A 21333-nucleotide genomic window follows, 5' to 3' on the forward strand; every position below is an offset into this window, starting at 1 on the left:
CCAGGTTGTTGAGACTGCACCAGACAGCCAGCTGCTCGACCTCCTGTCTGTAAGCAGACTCATCACCGTCCTGAATGAGGCCGATGAGTGTGGTGTCGTCTGCAAACTTCAGGAGCTTGACAGAGGGGTCTTTAGATGTGCAGTCGTTGGTGTAGAGGGAGAAGAGCAGTGGAGAGAGAACACAGCCCTGAGGAGCTCCAGTGCTGATCGTACGGGTGCTGGATGTGTATTTTCCCAGCCTCACTAGCTGCTGTCTGTCTGTCAGGAAGCTGTTGATCCACTGACAGACTGAGGTGGGCACGGAGAGCTGAGTTAGTTTGGGCAGGAGGAGGTTTGGGATGATCGTGTTAAAGGCCGAGCTAAAGTCCACGAACAGGATCCTCACATTAAAACATTTAGATATACTACACAATGAATAGGCCTATAATAAAATTCTGTCTAAAGTAGCCTATGTCCGAACACTGTAATAATCAGTCATCAAAATAAGACCTTTGTTAGCCTACAGTAATAAAGTTATATTTTCGCACAGGCGTAGAGAGGGAAAAAGCACTGAGTTCAGGGCAGTCGGTTTGTAGCTCTGCTTCAACTGTGTGATTCCCCCACGAGGGGCGACATGTCAGAAATTCATCCAACCGTCCGATTGCCCGTCAGGAGAGACTTATCGCTTCTCGTTTCCCCTGTACACCTCACAAACACTGCTCGACCAACGACGCACAACAAAGCTGAAATTCAGCCCGAATTCGTCAGAAGTCAGAATTCAGCTCAAAATCGGATGAAAATCGCAGTGTATGCCCGGCTTAAGACAATAAACACTTGACTGCGACAATGTATTGTTTATCTGTGTTCTTAAAACCACCTTGGCATTTAACATTTATAATGCACTGCTAACTGACACAGCCTATATATATTTTAGCACAGTAAAAATATATTTCTGCATCATTCTGTGATAAGAAGCACTGTAACCGCCCACAGTGCAGTTACTGTGGTTTTTCTAACTGTAGAACCTTTTCCATGTTCCAGAGGGTTCTCTAGAGTACTGATCCTCTGGGATAAAAGTCAGGAAAAGCAGAGTAAACGTATGTTTGGTTGGAGAGAAGCATGGCTTCCTCTTGTGCTAACCTCATGTGTAGAGTCCGGCTTGGGAAAACATTGTTTTAAGCTCAACCAAGTAAGTGGTTTGTTGTTCATTTTGTGTGGTTAACATTGCATTTATCTTGTAATTGGTGGTTAATGTTTGTCCTATTTGGGTTATTTAAATGTGACTGTGTTTGGTGCTAATGTTAGTTTGTATGTTTCCATATAGAAGGACTTTTTTCTTACCTTCCTCTACAAAACTGATCATCCTAAATACCTATTTATGAGACATTCTACAATGCTTATGCTACTCCGCTTATCATTTGGGATTTGGGGTGACCCATGCCAATAACAACGGTGGTTTGACTGGTTCCACTGATTGATGATGATGGAGTGTTATAAGGATAAAGTCATTGCAACGCACCCTAATGTAGCGCCTGGGAATCTTCAAACAAAGCTAATTGGAGCTCATTCTAGAAAGGAAATATTCTGGGATGTTTGCTCCTCACTAATTTAACAACTCATCGTCATCATCTTCACTGAGGGACAAAGACTTTCTAGGATAAAGCACTACTTAATGGACAATGAACAGATAAGCTCTTTTCTTTAGTAATTCTTTACTGATACTGAAAGCAAAGGAGAACATTCATGCAACAGACCTTTTGCTTACTTGTTGTTTGTGTCTTTATGAGGTTTTATTTCTGGTATTTCTTATGTAAACACTTTTTGAGGATATTTTTGTGGACTGATTCTGAAAGCAAAGGAGAACATTCATGCAACAGACCTTTTGCTTACTTGTTGTTTGTGTCTTTATGAGGCTTTTTTGTGGTATTTCTTAAATAAAGACTTTTTGAGGGTATTTTTGTGGTCAGCTTCTTGGTTTGTGTGTTACTGGGTCTGGTTAAACCAAAAATAGTCAGTGGAGTCCTCCCTTATAAATGTAATTGTAATTTGCCCTTCTGGGAGTGCTCAGCGGGACGGTTACAGCACATCAGATCACAAAAGGAGGTTATTTCTAGCATTCGTCTGATGTGGAGTGTCAGAGTTTGTGTTGTGACAGAGCCCTGGACTCCTGTGTTGTCTTGTCCTTGTGTGAGCGTGCGGTCTCTCGTCTGCGTGCCCTGTTCCCTTGTTTCATATTGGAGCGTGGTGTTCGGATCCCTGCACTTATGTCTTGTTCAGTTTCGGTTTGGTGTCGGGGTTCGGACACTCGCGCTCCATGTTCTGTTTTGCTGAGGGAGCGTGCAGTCTCGAGATCACTCTTCTGTCCGCATGCGTTTTGTTTTGTTTTGTTTACCACATGGTTCGTGTTCGGCTGTGTGCTTTCTCGTCGTCTTATTTTGTTGCATGCAATTTCTGTTTTTATCGGCTGCGTGCTTTCATGTTGTCATGTTTTGTGTGAACCCGCCGCTTATGAGTATTCTCTTTGGCTGCTTGTTTTGTTTTGTTCAAGCACATGGCTTGTGATTGTTTTGCTGGTCATGTGCTTGTGTTTTTGTTTTGTATGAGCATATGGCTTTTTCTTGTTTGTGTCCATGTGCCATGTGCTCTCATGTCTATTGTCTAACCCTGCCCACCTTGTTACCTGTTCATTGGTTCATTTGCCCCACCTGTTGTCCCTCGTTACCCTCCTCATTTGCTCCCCATTTATTCTCCTTGCGTTTGCAGTCCTATGCCAGTTTGTTGTTGAATGTTCCCGTCTTGTTCTTGCCTGCTTCCAGCCTGTTCTTGTCCTGCCAGCCAGTCAAGTTGCCAGTCTGTTTCCGCTATGGTGTAGTTTTTGTTTGTTTTCATTCGATTATTAATAAAAAGCCCAACTCTTCTTGGAATTGAGTCCTCGTCTCATCCCTACACCTGAACCCTGACAGAGGAGTATGTTATAATGTTCACTTTTGTTGGACAACAGGTTCAGAAATGCTTCTCGTTACAAATCATTAGAAGGGAAGATGTTTGGCATGTGTTGCTTTTTCAAATGCTCCTTATAAACGGTAGGAGTTTCCTCATTTCAACGCGTAAACTCAGCGACACACACAAAGAGAGCCGGTTTGGAGAGAAATAATACGCACAGAAATTATTTAAATGCAAAACCAATCAAACTCCCGCAGCTCCGCGTGGATCTCAGCCTCTTTCAGCAGACTGCGGCGGGCGACAGTGACATCACATTACACTGATTAATGCTCGTTTCATATTAACATATGTTTTTCAAACTGAGCCATGCCAAAAGAGTGAATCAGAATATTAGAATGATTTCTGAAGGATCTTGTGACACTGAAGACTGGAGTAATGATGCTGAAAATTCAGCTTTGAAAATAAATGAATAGATAAATTATTATAATATTTTCACATAGAAAACATCTATTTTAAACTTAAAGGGGTCATATGACGCTATTTTGTGTATTTGGTGTAACAGAATATGTTGACATGCTTTACATACTTGACATTTTTCAAATACTGTACATTATTGTAGGTCCTCTATGCCCCGCTTCTCTCAAACGCTTCGTTTTCAACAAAGCCCCTCCTTTGACAAGCGCAGTCTGCTCTGATTGGCCAGCTGACCCAGTGCATTGTTATTAACACCACAAGCACACGTCGGATGCACCAAGAGCTTGTAACACTCCAAAGAGAAAGGAAAGCTTGAAATCGCATCATATGACCCCTTTGAAGGGTTAGTTCACCCAAAAATGAAAAGTAGCCTATTTACTCACCCTCAAGCCATCCTAGGTGTATATGACTTTCTTCTTTCAGACGAATCCAATCAGAGTTATATTAAAATTGTCCTGGCACTTCTAAGCGCTATCATTGCAGTGGGTGGGTGTTTCTCTTTAACAGTCCAAAACACGTTAAATAAAGCACGCGCATCCGTAATAAAATGTGCCTCACACGGCTCCGGGCATGAATAAAGGCCTCCTGTAGTGATTTAATGCGGTTTTGTAAGAAAAATATCCACATTTCAAATATAATAAACACTTTTCTCTCACTTCTGTTGCTTGTGAGTTTGTTTACAGGAGCAAAGGAAGCAAAGGAAAACCAGTCTCCTCTTAGCTTATATTGAAATCCTCCGACATTTTTCTTTACAAATCCTCGGTTTGTACTTCTAATTCATGACTGGCGTTTTGTTTTGTTCTCTCTCCGTGTTCGTCACTAATCACACTGGAAACAGGAAAGAGGAAATTGTATTAACAAGATTAAGGCTGGGACATTGTGATCTAAATAAAACATTAGAAATGGTAGGGAAACATCAGACGGGTCTGTGTGAGGAGTGTCAGGAAGAGGAATCAGTGGAGCATGTAATTCTACACTGTAGGAGATACCAGAGGCAGAGAGAGATAATGGAAACTAATCTGAAGGAGGTAGGGGTGCAGAAACTTACTTTAAAAACAACCCTAGGTATGAGTGATAGAGCACAGGTGAGAGAACTATTCGTTTTTTTTAAGGGAACTGGGCTTTATTATAGGATATGATGGTAAGGAAGGGTAATTATTGTTTTTTTTGGAAGGTTGTTTTTTCCCCCCTCTTCCCCCTCTATCCCTAATTTAAAGTAGAAATATATTGTGAACTTACTTACTGATCCACACTCCGGAACAGAAGGGGGAGGTAATGCACCAATAAGATGGATGTCAACCGCCGTTAAAAAAAAGAAGTCACTAATCACGCAACGCCGACGTCCTACGTCATCCGCCTGCTTCTGCATATGACAGATCGCGAAAGTGATAGAAAAGTGTTTATTATGTTTGAAATATGGATATTTGTCTTACAAAAACGAAGGGATTCGCTACAGGAGGCCTTTATTCATGCCCCGGAGCCGTGTGAGGCACATTTTATTACGGATGCGCGCGCTTTATTTAACGTGTTTTGGACTGTTAAAGAGAAACACCCACCCACTGCAATGATAGCGCTTAGAAGTGCCAGGACAATTTTAATATAACTCTGATTGGATTCGTCTGAAAGAAGAAAGTCATATACACCTAGGATGGCTTGAGGGTGAGTAAATAACAGGATAATTTTCATTTTTGGGTGAACTAACCCTTTAAATAATTATTCGCAATATTACTGTTTTTACTGTATTTCAGTTCAGATAAATGCAGCTTTAGTGAGAATAAAAGACAATTAAAAATCTTTATTCCAAACTTTTGGCTGCCAGTGTATTAGTATTTTATATCTAATGTGCCTTATTCACATTCAAGTAAACTAAAAACTGTTTGTCAAGAGTATTTTTACTGCAGTCTTTAGACCTGGTGGTTTTCTCTTTATGAAGAGAGCAGGTACTGAGTGTGTTTGTCTGCACCTGATGACCGCCTCCACGGTGCACACCAGCTCCTCCGCGCCGCACTCGCGCGTGTTGATGGGCGGAGGAGACGTCTGGTACAGATGCGTCTCCGCTGATGCCCCCACCTCGCTGCTGTGGTGGTTGACATGACAACGCTTGCAGTAGCGCACAGGCCGGTTGCCGTGGCGACCGCAGCATCCCGCTGAGAAGCAGGTGACGACGGCGCGCCTGACGTGAGAGCTGCAGTTCTGTGATGGAGAGAGACACAAACACGCGTAATGTGAGTGGGACGGAGCGTTTGCTCCCTGTAATGTTTTTTGCACTCACTTCAGAAACTCAGTAACAATGGCAGAGTGGATATTTTAATCTGATGGGCTGCAGGGGAAAGAGCGGAGCAGGAGACAGAAACCAGCTCTAGTTCACAGATGAGCTGATAATGGATGTATTAAAAATGATGACATGGACACACGTGACCAAACACACACACACACAGGACAACACAAGCATATTCCCTCGCACCAGGCTTACCTTCTTCTGACATATAGCAGAAATCTCAGCTGTTAGGATGAAATCATGAGGGTTATTGTTATACTACAAGACATGAATAAGATAACATGTTAGCTTTACTATGAACTAACAATGAACTGCCCTTTTACAGCATTTATTCAACTGGGGTAATGTTATTTTCTATATATACTAAATCATTCTAGCATTTCAAGCATAAATTTACCTTTATGAACAAATATGAAACAACAATAATTCATTTATATTATAGCATTAATCTAGATTAATAAATGCTGTAAAAAGTCGTTGATTGATAGTTCATAATACCTAATGCACTAACTAATCATATCAAATTAAAGCTTATTGTGAAGGATGACAGAATGATCATTTTTGGGTGAACTATTCCTTTAAGTAAATACATGAGTGTGTGTAGTTTTAGTACTAAAATGAGGACGTGTCACTGACCTTGTGGTAAAAGCACATCAACGAGCCACTCAGCATGATCGCTGTGAAAGAAACACAATAAAATTGTGGGCTTTCCTCATTAAACGCAATTATAGATTATAAATGGATTTTATTAACAGGTTGTCATGACCCCTTTAAGATGAGATTGACAGTTGAAGGCTGAGCAGATGAATCTGGATATTCACCGCAGTAATGCAGCAGACACACAATGAACTGCATGCTGAAATAATACAGCTTACCCAGCCATCCTCTGGCTGCACTCCTCACAGATGTATAACGGTGGAGGTTTGTCACCCAGCGCGACCGAGAGTGTTGGATCAATACACATCTGAAAGCAGCACGGAGACACAGTCACAATCACACAACCACTGGACCCTCAAACACCCTCTAAATGTGTCTTATTGCTAATAATGGACAATGTATTAAACTACAAATACAACAAGAGCTGTTTTTAAGGGTATTTTGCATAACTATTTCATTTAGTCAATCTTTTATCTTTTTCTCAGTTTTAGTGTTGTGTAAATGAGATATTGCTTGAGTCAAGTGACCAATGACCATAAGTATCACAGTATTATTATAGGCATCTCAGGGCAAACCATCATTTCGGGTTTCATAATAATCATAATAATTATTTTAACTCTCTGACAGCTTACCAGATCTGACATTAAACGGTTGGTTTTTAACATCTAAAATAAACACCATATAGTGCATGCACTGGTCTCAGTGTCTCAGTGTTTGACTAGAGCGGTAACAAGGTCATCAGTTCCTCATGAGCTCCTGGTAATTGAGTTACAGCATGTCTCTTCCTGCTCTGTTTCTATGTTTTATTACACAGAGCAAATATTTGCAGGGATAAAAACAATGAATCAGTACCTGGGGAATATTTTTTAAATGATTCTGGGCATTTGCATGTTTTTATTTTGAAGTTCTTGTCTCAATCACAAAATCCTTGCAGTGCACTGAAATGTTTGCTCCCTAAAAAAATCCCACAATCCAACAAAATCCACAACATTTTTGACTAGACTACAAAGCAAATAAAAATACAAAACCTACATTAAAGAATCTAAGAGGTAAAGAGTTACAGTACCTTCACCGCTGGCTTATTAATAGAGTTGTGACACTCGAGGTGTTGGCAGTGAATGGGGTTCCAGGCTGGGATATAAAGAACAAAACAGACAAATAATGTGTACATTTCAGGAGAAGGTCTGTCTCAAGCCACTGAGCAGTGATTTCCAGTCTGTATGCATATTGTTATTTTGAACAGTTTTTTTCTGTGAATCTTTCAACCGGTTCACCAAATCAGACTGAATCAGATTGGACAGTTGCATCTCCAGTCAAAACTGTCAGTCAATCAGTGAACCTCTCTCGAACGCGTCCGACAATTTGTCTGCTTCTACAATCATTTGTAGAAAAGAGCTCTTTCCTGGCACCCTCAGGGGATCAGTGTCCAATCTCCGACCACCACCAGTGTTCAAAGTATGATCTCCAGCAAAATGTTACATGCTTTCAGCAAATGTTTCAGATCACCAAACATTTAACATCCCCCCAGCAAAACAAACAGTCAAAACTAGTGTCCCTTTCAGAGAAGTTGGCAGCATGGAAACTACTGCCAAATATCTCTCCTTGGGTCATAAAGACTGTAGAAAGAGGATAAAGGATACACTTTGCATACAATGCTCCACGTTGTAGCAGCATGGTCTCCACTACTGTGAACACAAGACACAAGTTGCAAACTCTGCTGGACAAAGGGGCCATAGAACATGTTACCCTCCCAGTCAGAGAGTCGGGCTATTACAGTCTGCACTTTTTGGTTCCCAAGAAAGATGGGTGGTTGCATCCAATTTTAGATTGCCATTTGAACCTCTTTTTCAGAACATACAAGTTCAAAATGCTAACAATCAAAATGATTGTATCTCAAATCCAATCCTGGGATTGGTTCGTGACAATCGATCTCAAGGACACATATTTTGATATAGAAATTTTGCCAGAACACAGGAAGTTGCTGAGGTTCACTTTTGGGGGTGAAGCTTACCAGTAGCTTTTCTGTTTGAGCTATCCTTATCACCTCGCATATAAATGAAATATATGGAGGCAGCACTGGCTCCTTTGCAACTCCAAGGCATCCGTATTTTAAATTACATAGACGACTGGCTGATTCTGGCAACTGGCTCAGTCTCAAGAGCTTGCACTTCGACACTGGGATGTCATCTTCGCTTATCTGAAGTCTCTGGGGTTGAGGCTCAATGCCAAGTAAAACATTCTCTCTCCTGCCCAGAAGACAACGTATTTAATTCGATCACAATCCAGGCAAAGTTGTCTCCTGCACATGTTGAATCTATTTTAAACACACTGAAATACATCAGGCTAGGTCAGGAAAGGTTACTTTTCTAGGTCTCATGGCAGCTGCATCCACTGTGATAAATTTGGGCCTTGTGCATATGAGATCATTTCAGTTGTGGCTCAGAGCCACAGGATTTCATCCAGGGCCAATCCCCAGGGGCAGATAAGGGTTACACGCTACACACTTCGTACCCTTTCTATGTGGTTCAGACCCCGGTTTCATACCTTGGGTCCCACTCTAGGTGCGTGTTGTCGTTGCAAGACATTAATGACAGACGCTTCTTGCACTGGCTGGTGTGCAGTCTTAGATGACCATTCAGCCAAAAGGATCTGGAGATGTCTTGATTTGCAAACCAGTTGCTTGGAAATGATGGCTGTATATCTGACCCTGAAATAATTCCTCCAGCAGTTAAAGGGCTATCATTTCCTAGTGCAGGCGGACAATACTGCAGTAGTCTACTGCGTTTGTGCCACCTGAACAGGTTAACGCAGCAGCTTCTGTTTTGGGCTCAAGACAAATTCCTGTACCTCAGGGCGATTTACATTCCAGGGCATATCAATGTGGGAGCAGACTTGCTATCCAGACAGGCTGTGGCACACAGGGAATAGAAACTTCACCCCGAAGTAGTCAAACAAATTTGGGAAAAGTTTAAGAAGCAGAGGTGGACCTCTTTGCCTGGCAGGAGACAGCACAATGTCCCCTCTACTTCTCTCTAACTCCTCCAGATCCCTTGGATCTGGGTGGGATGGCCCATATGTACCCAGACTGTGTCTTTGCCCTGCCCCTGGGAGTCCAGGCCAAGGTCAGTCAACAAGGGTCTTGCCTCTTGGTCGACCAGAGTTTGGCTCTCAAAACTAATATCCCTCCTTGATGGCAGTGGGCGATTCTGATCAGGAGATACCTTTTATCTCAGGCACAGGGGACAATATTTCATCCCTGGCCCGAGCATTGAAACCAACTAAGAGATTCTGTTCTTTTAGCTGGTGCAGTGGAAACTATTCTAAGTGCTAAGGCTCCCTTCACTAGAAGAAGTTATGCCTTCAAATGGTGTGTTTTTGAAAGATCCACTGTGCAGACCCAGTCCACTCCCAAGTTGTTTCAGTGCTGGAATTCCTGCAAGACTGCCTGCAGGTGCATGTCCTGCTACTCTCAGAGCCTTTGTGGCTGCCATTTCTGCTTGCCATGATCTGATTGATGGGGACCCTGTAGGAAATCACCCTCTAGTCGCTCACTTCATTTGTAAAGCAATTGTGAAGTGGTTGAGGCCACCCAGCAGAGTGATAGTTCCTTTGTGGGACTTGTGGTGTAGAGCTTGAGGTTCTGGTTTGACTTTTGAACAACTAGAGTCAGCGACTGTCAAGCGTCTGACTGTAAAGATGGTTTTTCTCATGGCAATTACTTATCTAAAGAGAATTGGGGATTTTCGTCATCCTGCTTAAATTTTGCCCCTGGACTATTTTGCACCCACGCTCTGATTATCTTCCTGAAGTTCCATTCTCGACCATGCATCCAGTCATTCTTGAAGCATTCTGTGCTCTGCTATTCATTACACTAGATCAGGAAAGACTTCACTTACTGTGTCCAGTCCATGCCCTTCAGATTTATGTCCACTGCACCAGCCAGTGGCTTAGGTCAGAGCATCTTTTCATATGCTATGGGAGCCGTAACTAGGGGATGGATGCCACTAGGCAAACAATGTCATACTGGGTTAAAGATGCTATTGCCCTAGCTTTTGAGGCGCATGGTCAATCTTCACCTCCAGGAGTAAGGGCCCATTCTACTAAGAGGATTTGCACACTCCAAGACTTTGGCAAGAGGTGCCCCCTTGCAGCAAGTATGTGATGCAGCAGTCTGGTCCTCCCCGCACACGTTCATCAGGTTCTATAGTTTAGATGTTCATGCTACTCCGGGCTCGCATGTACTTGAGTCAACATCCCAAGGACATGTCTGTGACCTCTCCAATGTTTGTGTGCACACTCTACAGTACACAACCTTGAGGGGTTCAGACACTTTCCAGTGTGCCAGAGTTGGTATTCTCGTTCCCATTAGTGTTATGAAATGTAGCATCAAGTGTAACTTTTGATAGGGAACATCTCAGGTTACTTGACTGTAACCCTGTTCCCTGAAAAAGTGGGAACAAAATGCTGAACCTAATTGCCGCACTGTGGGCATGTCTAGTCGTCTCTTCAGACAAAGGTCTAACCTGAAGGTGCTTCCCCTTTTTCAGGGAACAAGATTAAAGACAAGTAACTCGAGATGTTCCTAATCTATTTGTAAAATAGTAACACCTAATTTAGACCTAATCAATACTAGCCTGTCACACATTTACTGAATGAAACATTGATGACAATAAAAAACCCAAATTAATATAACTGAAAGCATAATTCACAGTACAGGTACATGCCTACATATGACTTTTTCCAAATGTGTTTGAGCATGTAAACCACAATGCTGAGATGTCAGAAATACGTGTTGATGTTACTGCTTTGACCTTGTTCATTGAAACCAACCATTTGAAAGCAGTGGTTTGGAGAAATTAATCAAACATCTCACCTGTGTACTGCAGGCCTCTGTACTCACTGATGGCACCAGGAGGCTTCAGGTTGGGCCAGTAATGGAAGAGCATTTGAACAGCTGGAGGTTTGACTTGGGACGGGCCATAGGATATGACGTACAGAAGATCCTTTAAAATCGTAGTGATCAGTGTAAGTGATAGGTGCTTTTGGAAAAATCTCCAAAAAGACATGAAGAACTGAAGCATACCTTCCATACTTCCTGCTTATATTTCATGAGACACTCCAAAAGCTGACAGTGGTACACTAAAGACAACCAGAGAAACATTTAGAGCCCATAATCCACACTGTACTGAAAAAGCTACACTATGCTAGAGTCTTCTGCAAATAACAATCAGTGACTGACTATAGAAGTAACTTTCTTGCAGCCTGATAAATGTGTATGTACCTGGATTTGAAGTGTACTGCATGGCGATCATCAGCATGGAGGAGGCAGACAGATTGACATATGCTGGAATGCCACCCTCTCTTCGAGTCGAACCCACTGCAACACAAAAATAATTTTCTTGCTTCATAGTGCACGATTGTCACATAATGTTGCATTTATAATCAAATCAGCAGTGTGCTCTACTGGAAGCACAAAGTGGTTGCTGGAATACTTCGAGAGGTTACTTTGAAGAAACATCTCTCATAGTCACATAAATAGTTAGTATACTCACAAATGGCCATGGGCAGGAAGGATGTGCTCAGGTACTCTATGATGTCTTTGTGCAGGAAAGGAGGGAAGGTGGCTAAAGTGGAGATCATGGTGTAGGGTAAAGTGCTGAGAATATCATCACTAAGGAAAGGCAGAAGGCATGTTGTGGTGTAAAATATGGCCTGTCCCAGATCTGAAAGTCAAGCAGATGAACGAGATGAGCACCATGTCCTCTAGAGATTTATGCAGCTTTACCAACTCATCTCTGAACAGTTCAATGACATTTAAAGCTTTGCGTTTTCTTCAGAATGCATCCTACATAATGAAATACTAGCATACTATATGTTACTCTACATTGATAACGTTGTTATCCAGTCAAAGCTCTTTATGGTGAATGACACGAAAGCATAGTTTATTTAGCTGCCAGCAGATAGGAGAAATAAAGCTGGCTGACAGCTGTCAGGAAAAGAGCACTTTTTATTGATAACGGCCACTAGACGGAATGAGCGATTCCTGCCGATATCTCAAAATGGTCAAATATTGGCTAAGCAGCAGCAATATTCTCTATTTTAGATTATTTTCATTTCATGAGAAACACACAGAGGATCTCAAAGAGATCAGAGTTCACCAAAAAATGGTCATTCTGTCAGTATTTACTCTCCTCATGTGCTTCCAAACCAGAAGACATCAACTGACTTTTCTGAGACATTTCTTAGAATATCTTTTTTTATGTTCCACAGCTGAAAAACAACATGAAGGTGAGTAAAAGATGACAGAATGATTTCTGGGTGAACGTCAGGCACCAACGGCAAGTGCGCCATACTGGAACTGATTCGTAGAAGACTGAGCGAATTTGTTTGGCTGGAAATCAACGTCCATCTAGCAATAATTCTTATTTTGAGCAACGTACTTTACAATCAGTGTGATTTTCTCTCTCCTCTGATACACTCAGAAATGTGTCTCCGGGAGTGAGGTGGCGCAGGACTCACCGTGCTGACCGTGCTGCAGCAGGGGCACCAGGTCAAGCAAGGTGACGAGGGTGGCATAGAGCCCCTGATAGTCCAGTGAGGGGTAATCTGAGATCTGAACCTCCCGACTCTGCTGGGTGGCACCACCCCGGTCGGCCGGGGCGTCCCGCAGAACGCTGTAAAGGAGGGATCGAGTAACTGTAGGGTTGATGGAACTGACTTGTGGTCTTAGAGATGGGGTGAGTGGGAATGGCACAGGAAAAAGACACATGGTCATGGGCACGGCCAAATTGGAAGCTTCCTGGCTCTCCTTTCTGCCTGTACGGGACAGGATGCTGCTCCGAGGGAGGGGTGGGGGGGGAACAGGGGAAAAAAAGAGACAACAAAGACACAAAGAAACAGCACATTACATTGAAATGGCTCTACAGAGACAGCGTAAGTAGAAAAGAACCAAACCCAGATATTCCCCACATAGGATGCAGTGTCTCCACAGACTTTGGAATTTGCTTTAGATGTGCCATCATCATCTATGCATTTGAAAAGCTGGCTTTTGGTTTGGATCGAAATCAAGGAGGCTTGCGCTTGCGAAGCACGTGACGATCACTGCATCTCATGCGTATCTGGTGACAAGGAGCAAAAATATAAAAAATGGCATGTTTTCAGTGGCAGCCCCGTACTTCGCCAGAGGAACGAGCTTTGAGGCGCACGCGCCGCGCCCTCCGAGCGGCCAATCCCCGGAGGACGGGCGGCACGGGCCGATCAGGAGGCTAAAGAGCCACATGGGAAATATTGAGCAATGGAGGGGCTGTCAGAGATGAGAGCAATCTCAAAATAATTCGTTTTGAGGACGATACAGAGATGACACTTCAGAAACATGCTTCAGCCAGTAATAAACATGTATGTGAGGTTAGACTAAAAGCTCCCTGGTCACAACACATGTTTATTGCACCGTCAAAAAGAATGTCTGTATGTAAATACATTATGATACTGCCTCAGTATCATTTAGGGGAAGAGAAATAATGGTTCGACAGGCATATGGATTTCAGTTCTAACAGAAATGTCACTAGTCTACGGCTGGGGAAATCTGTAATGGAAAAGGAATACACTGGTTTCGAAAGCAATGCCTCATGTTCGTGGAGGGATGTGGAGGGCGCTTGTGTCTGCTGTCCCCTGTCAACTTCTACCTCAGCAGTAATTTGGTCTGTGATGGTCTTGGAGGGAGAACATAGTTGGATGTGCGTTACATACAACAGGATGGTGTAGTATTTCTCACACTGTCTCTTATCAAAGCTACACATGTCAGCCCTGTTTGGCTGGGAATGAGAGGTGGTTCAGCTGCAGAATGCTACATGAACAGCGTTCTCGACAAGAAAAACTATATTTCTAACTAAACTAAACATTTCAAACCCACTGAACACTATGGAAATCCAGTATTTCATATCACTGGCAGTACATTATCATTATCAGTACAATATCGCTATCAACTCTTAATGACAAAAGGACCCTTTAACACACAAACACTGATACAGTAAACATAAACATAACAGGAATAACAAAAGCACACAACTACATACTGCTCTCAGACGCTAAAATTTCTTCTTCAAGCATGTTTTGAGCGCATGCACCTTTATTAAACTGTTTCTGTTGACACGTGAACATGAAGAAGAGCTCTTACACATAACATGAACTCATGAGTCTAACTATAAGTCAACTGTATTTCATAAAGCTACTGACATTTAAAAGACAAACAAAAACAATATTCAAATCAGGACTTCCCTGAATTTATTCAAAATGTGTACTTTTGGCATGCATGATGTTACTGCATATATCTGATTATAATACAGAGCTCTAATGTCTTGGTGGCTGTTGAAATTCTCAGATTTAGATAGATGCTATATTTATCTGCTTTGTAATAATGAAACTAGGCCTGCCTATCATTAGAATGCAACATTAGCAGTGTATCACCTATTTCCAGTGTAGTGCACTTACCTGAGCAGCGTCTGGGAAAAGTATTTCAGAGTGTTTGCAATGTCTGTTCCCGATGGCACTGGGTAAATATTGTGAAGCACACGGTTGTGATACTCTTGCAAGTATCGAATCTTAGAGCCAACTAAACAAATAAAGAGCAAAGTGACATAATTAACATTTCAGAATATTCAACAATCCACTGCTGCTGCTGCTGTGTGCTGTTTGATGAAGAAATCAGTAAATGATCATCTCTCTGAAACTGACATTACAGCTGAAACGAGACAGGTTTTCTAACTTGCTCTCATTTCGAGTGAGTTTTCCACACCAGACAGTCTGGATTGTCAGATGGACAAATGAACGCAGTGACCGAACCGCTGGAGCTCAGATGTGTCACAGAACAGCGTGTTTGGACGGCCGGATCACAATGACTCCTGGAACCCACTTCTCTTATTTCTCATGCTGGGTAACCATGTGTTGCGTCTATTTTTAACTCTCATCATGTCTTACAATGAGAAAATAAAATAACATCAGACATTTCTGAGGAAGAGAGAAGTGATCTAACTCAGAGCTGTCAGCAGCAGACTTCACCACTTCATAAAGGAAAATTATGGATCTGGAGTAGCATATAATGAATAAATGAAAAAACAACAACAAAATGTTTGTTTCATGATTGTGGCAACAGTTGAATCAATGAACCAATTCATTGAAACAAATAGCTCAAAAGAATCATTCTGTTAAAAATCCGTGTGAATATCTGCATGTCTGTTTCCTATATAATGAGAGTGAACAGAGACTGGGTCTGTCAAGCTCCAAAACGACATTAAACGGTCATAAAAGTGTCATAACCTGGACAACGATTATCACACTTATGACAGTTTAATGTCATAACCGTAGTCCATATTGACCATATATTCTGAGTCTTCCCAAATCCCAAATGTAAGTTAAGCTTACTATGATGAAGACAGGTTTAGAAGACAGATTTTCACAACTAAAGTCTGAGTTAAAGGCAACAGAATGTTTTTGATTATTAGTCATTTCAAATGCTTAAAAAAGGTCAAAATTCTGCATAAAGAAAAATAGCTTTCCTTAAGTAATGAGCACAGAGAAATTAAATTATGGACTATTGTAAAGAAATACAAAATGTTTTAAGTATTTTGTTAGCTTTGTTTATTGTATGCAATTCATTAGATTATGCAGTTATAAATTATGCTTTTGTTATTACAAGTTACCATAATGAGTCCATAACATAATCACAACCTATTACAGTATGCAAAAAAGTTACATTATATGTGCTCACAATTTTATTTATATTATGAACATTTCTTTTTACCATTTGACCTTTTATATTATGTGCAGTTTTTACAGTGCGTTGCTGCAGGATCTTGTAATCTTACGACGGACTGTTTTCACAGTTTCGCCAGACCTACATAAACCTGTATAAACCCTCAGTGACTGCTAAGATTATAGACTAAATGCTCATCTACATTTTAGCATGACATACAATCAGTTATAAAGTCTTATTTTTTAGACTAGGCCTACATTAGATCAGTGTTATTGACCACAGATATTGTGGTGTTCAACACGCAGCACACCCAGCTAACAGTTTTTGGTTCCCAGAAAGTTCTTTTTTTGATCCGTAAACAAAAACATCATGTTCTCTTCAGTTAAGCATGTCAAATCCCTCCAAAATAATATTTACTCTCATAACTATATTCATTTTAAGTAATCATTCAATAAATAGATCAATAAACGAGCGAGTCAGTCAGCCAGTAAAATGAAATGATCGTTAATCTTTAAATTCCGTGTGTCACCCGGATCCAGTACGTATTCAGACCAGATGGTGGATCAGCACCTAGAGAGGACCTCCACAGCCCTGAAAGACAGCGGAGACCAGGACAACTAGATGAGCCCCAGATACAGATCCCCTGTAAAGACCTTGTCTCAGACGGCCACCGGGACAAGACCACAGCAACCAGACAAGTCCTCTGCACAATCTGACTTTGCTGCAGCCTGGAACTGAACTGCTGGTTCGTCTGGTCAGAGGAGAACTGGCCCCCGACTGAGCCTGGTTTCTCCCAAGGTTTTTTCTCCATTCTGTCACCGATGGAGTTTTGGTTCCTCTGGCTTGCTTAGTTGGGGACACTTCATTTCCAGCGATATCGTCGACTTGATTGCACAGATACTATTTAAACTGAACTGAGCTGGATGATGACATCATTTAATTCAATGATGAACTGCATTTAACTGAAAATTGTGTGTTTGCTATTGTCACTTTGCATTATTGACGCACTATTTTCCTATTTAATGCTGTTCAGTTGCTTTGACACGATCTGTATTGTTAAGCACTATATAAATAAAGGTGACTTGACTTGAAAGCACGTGCTGGAGAAGCGCGGGCAGTAAATGAAGATGAAACAAGTCCACGAAGTTATGATTTCTGTCATCACTCTATGCTTAACCCTGACTTAATATTATAATTTAAAACGTTTTCTGTATTTTGATAAATGCTGCATTAAACGAATTATAGGTCATTACACAAAAAACTAGAACGTTTTCAGTGGAAAGATATTTTTACTGTGTTATAAAAAATAACCTAAATCTAATCATTAGGGAACGTTCTTTATAAGCTATTTGTAGGTTATTTAATAATAACCACCCTGCAACATTCGCTATTTTATGGTTACAAAAGAAATAACCTAAAAAGGACGTTCCTTTAACGTTAGTATCTGGTTCCCAAAAAATCACCAAACTGGCTCCAAAGACTGAGGTTAGGGGAGCGTTCTGTGCCTGCTGGGCACTGTGTCCTGTGAGGACCGGGTGTCTGGAGCTCAGCAGCCACTGGAGAGCGCAAAGAATGATCAGGCAAAGGATCACAGTTATTTTATAATGTGCTATAATTACATGAAAGCGTGTTTTGAGGTGGACAGTCTGCTGGTCAGTAAAACCGACGGTAGAAAGCAAATGGCGCCCTCTACCAAAGAGCACAGACAGCACTGACCCCATCACAGACACCATCCACCATTCCCTGATTTACCCAAATACCACTGCGCTCCTGTGATTAGATGATCACACTCATGCAGGTCGAGCTTCTGCTTTTCTGCAGGGGTGACTTGTCTATTCGACCTTGAAAAGAATACATCCCATCTTCTGTCTTCTGTCTTCTGCAACACATGATCTCAATCTACGATCTCACCGTCGGCTGTTATCGTGAAGCTCTGACATCGTGCAGTGTGCATCTCTTTACGCGCAGATGTGTCTCTTCCCTCGAGCACACAGCTTCATTCACACAGTACTCGGTTATATTCCATAAATCACACAGCAGCACGCGTCGTCATACTCACATTGCTCTGCCTTCGTAGACATGTTAGACGGTCTCCAGGATTGAAAGAGCGACTGAGAAACAGCAGAGCAGCACACTAACCCTGCGCCACAGCATCTGCACTGAGATCACATCTCTAACGCTGTTGCAGACAGACCTCTCGTGTTCACACAGTGCAGCACTCCGCAGCAAATGCGCATCGAGTCAGGAAATAAATATCGATTAAATATCGACTCCATCCCCAACACGCGCTAGAACACCAGATCAGATCGGCCTTTATACGTCTTCTGTAAAATAATCCTTTCTGTTTTCATTTTCTCCAACAATTGGTTTTAAAATAAACAGATGAAGAAGAGGTTTCTTTATACTGTATATAATACTGAGTATATTATATATAAGAAATCAATTAAATCTGTGTGTGTGTGTGTGTGAAAAATATTCAGATGTAACCCTCTTTGTAATCATAAGTAACTGTAATTTAATGACACTCTCAGTAACTGTGACTGATTACAATGACATTTATTTTGTAAATGTAATTTAGTTAGGTGTAACTAGTTACTTCCCAACACTGCTTATAGTTCTAGCATGCAGATTCTGAATGCTGATGAAGGAGGTTCAGCAAGTGTAGCAGCAGTGTTTTACAATGAATCAGTTTCATCGCCTCATAAACGCAGACTGTCTCCACCTTCTGGCGTGTCGATGTAACTGCTCGTGAAAATCCCCAGCACTAGCACACAAGCTCGCGGTGTCCCAGTCCTCAGTCTCTCCGGCAAATGAAGCATACACGAGATGGGATAGCCCACCCTATCCCAGAATTCATAGCGCGGGACTTTTATTCAAACAAAATAGCAAGTGATGGTTCTGTGGCTGCCAACGAATACACTTATAAGAGGTGCAGCTTTATCCTGCAGTACAGGGCTCTGCTCTGAAAAATATTCAGATGTAACCCTCTTTGTAATCATAAGTTACTGTAATTTAATGACACTCTCAGTAACTGTGACTGATTACAATGACATTTATTTTGTAAATGTAATTTAGTTAGGTGTAACTAGTTACTTCCCAACACTGCTTATAGTTCTAGCATGCAGATTCTGAATGCTGATGAAGGAGGTTCAGCAAGTGTAGCAGCAGTGTTTTACAATGAATCAGTTTCATCGCCTCATAAACGCAGACTGTCTCCACCTTCTGGCGTGTCGATGTAACTGCTCGTGAAAATCCCCAGCACTAGCACACAAGCTCGCGGTGTCCCAGTCCTCAGTCTCTCCGGCAAATGAAGCATACACGAGATGGGATAGCCCACCCTATCCCAGAATTCATAGCGCGGGACTTTTATTCAAACAAAATAGCAAGTGATGGTTCTGTGGCTGCCAACGAATACACTTATAAGAGGTGCAGCTTTATCCTGCAGTACAGGGCTCTGCTCTGATTTAAGCAAATGAGGAAAGCACTAATTGTGTAGCGCTATGAAAAAGTAACTGGTGAAAGAAATATGAGTTACTTAAAATACTTTCAGTAACTACTATTAGCACATTGAGGGAAAAATGCATGCATTTAAAACCTTAAGTAAAGGTATTATCCTTCATACTGTAATGTACTTAAGCTATGAAGAGAAAAAGTAGTCTATGTATTATGCAGAAACAACTATATATGATGGTCTTGCATTAGTATTACAGCTGCACTACAGTGTACTGTATGTTGCATTTTACTTCTGAATATGTTCAAGGAATAATGTTAAACGAATAAAGTTTATTGCTAAGTTGCTACAACTGCGAAGCATATCAAGGCTGCTTCCGAAGCACTCGGACCGGTGTAGCCTACGGAGGACACTTCTTGTTGCCTAGCAACTGTGTCAGCTGCCGTAGACGTGTGTAAGTGAACTCTTTATATTCAGCTGCATAAAACTAAACAGGGTTGAAAAACTGTTTAAATATGTTCACCATGGCCCATTTATGTACATAATCAATAATAGAATAAACAACATAAAATCACATTTTGGTAAGCTATAAGTCGACATTTAATCGCTTTATATTTTGTATTTTTTCACGTCATTACAATATTAAAGTAAGTCTTACATTTAAAGTGTAATTCGGTGATTAAAACAATTCAGGCTCCAGTTATTTTGGTTTTCATTAAGTAATAACATATATGGCAGGTCTCTCTCGCACCGTTGCCCCGCGACAGCAGCATTGATGGGAAGGCTAGACTCGGAGCGTCCTCCGAAGGATGCGGTCTTTGAATTGGGACACAGCTACAGTGTGGAACAAACCCCAGTGCTGTTGAGCTGTTACATCAGCACTGCTAACCTGATCGCATCAAACACGGAGAAGTGCTTCATCGGCTGGACTGACGGCGAGTTACAAGCCCTACTGAGAATTAACGGAGGAAGACTAGAGATTCTGAGCCAAAGCACTTCATTTAAAAGCAATAATAATGAAAGAATTAAAAGGTCTGCACACTAGCATCAGTGTTTTTGCTCTGAGACTTTATTAAAGTGGATCCAGCCAAAGGATGTGCAGTCCCATAATACTCTCTGTGATGTAGATGGGTTCAGTTCAACCGCCTCTTCTTTCTTGTTTGCAACTCCTCCAAAAACTCATGGAAAGCCTCAGGAGTCACGTCCTATAAACAAACTACATCCATTAGAACAGAGTCCACTTCTTATTCTTCTCAGTGACTGACATAGCAGCTGCTCATCTTCACCTTTCTCTGGTTTGCAGATTGTTGAAGAAACTCACGCAGCCCGTGTTTCAAGTCGTTGTACTCTAGACACAAGAAAACCAGTCCACATTTCATTTTAATTCCAAAGGTGCTTCTACAACAAATCCTCTTTAAAATAAAGACACACACACACACACACGTCTGGTCAGCTATCCTTGTGGGGACTCTCCATAGGTGTAATGGTTTTTATACTGTACAGACCGTATATTCTATTGCCCTACACCAACCCTAACCCTAAACCTACCCCTCACAGGAGACTTTCTGCATTTTTAGATTTTCAAAAAACTTAATTCTGTATGCACACAGACACGCACACGCACACACACAGACACACACACACACACACACGGACACGGACACGGACACGGACACAGACACACACACAGACACACACACGGACACAGACACACACACACACATACACACACGGACACACACACACACAGACACACTCTCACTCACTCTCACACACACACACACAGACACACACACACACACA

The 21333-nt window shown here is 41.7% G+C and overlaps 1 protein-coding gene and 1 long non-coding RNA gene across 2 annotated transcripts in view; both read right to left on the reverse strand.

Annotated features, from left to right (window-relative positions):
- The window catches only part of LOC107573590 (protein unc-79 homolog), a 41402-nt gene extending 23151 nt beyond the window's left edge, over positions 1-18251 (reverse strand). The window contains exons 1-13 of the mRNA XM_016260018.1: positions 18139-18251; positions 14819-14939; positions 12851-13164; positions 11884-12054; positions 11613-11708; positions 11415-11470; positions 11205-11334; positions 7398-7462; positions 6550-6638; positions 6311-6351; positions 5870-5898; positions 5360-5589; positions 3163-3210 (exon numbers count right to left, since the gene is read on the reverse strand). Coding sequence (XP_016115504.1) covers positions 3163-3210; positions 5360-5589; positions 5870-5898; positions 6311-6351; positions 6550-6638; positions 7398-7462; positions 11205-11334; positions 11415-11470; positions 11613-11708; positions 11884-12054; positions 12851-13164; positions 14819-14939; positions 18139-18160 — 1412 coding nt within the window. The 5' untranslated portion in view covers positions 18161-18251. The remainder of the gene's footprint in view (positions 1-3162; positions 3211-5359; positions 5590-5869; positions 5899-6310; positions 6352-6549; positions 6639-7397; positions 7463-11204; positions 11335-11414; positions 11471-11612; positions 11709-11883; positions 12055-12850; positions 13165-14818; positions 14940-18138) is intronic.
- Positions 18252-20693: 2442 nt separating this feature from the next.
- LOC107573591 (uncharacterized) lies at positions 20694-20878 on the reverse strand. The gene is made up of 2 exons (XR_001607535.1): positions 20817-20878; positions 20694-20735 (listed from the first exon to the last, which is right to left on the reverse strand). It is a non-coding gene; the product is annotated as an uncharacterized lncRNA (long non-coding RNA).
- Between the last annotated feature and the right edge of the window lie 455 nt (positions 20879-21333).

Source organism: Sinocyclocheilus grahami, unplaced genomic scaffold (genome assembly GCF_001515645.1).
Source record: "Sinocyclocheilus grahami isolate Dianchi unplaced genomic scaffold, SAMN03320097.WGS_v1.1 scaffold1981.1, whole genome shotgun sequence".
Taxonomy (NCBI): domain Eukaryota; kingdom Metazoa; phylum Chordata; class Actinopteri; order Cypriniformes; family Cyprinidae; genus Sinocyclocheilus; species Sinocyclocheilus grahami.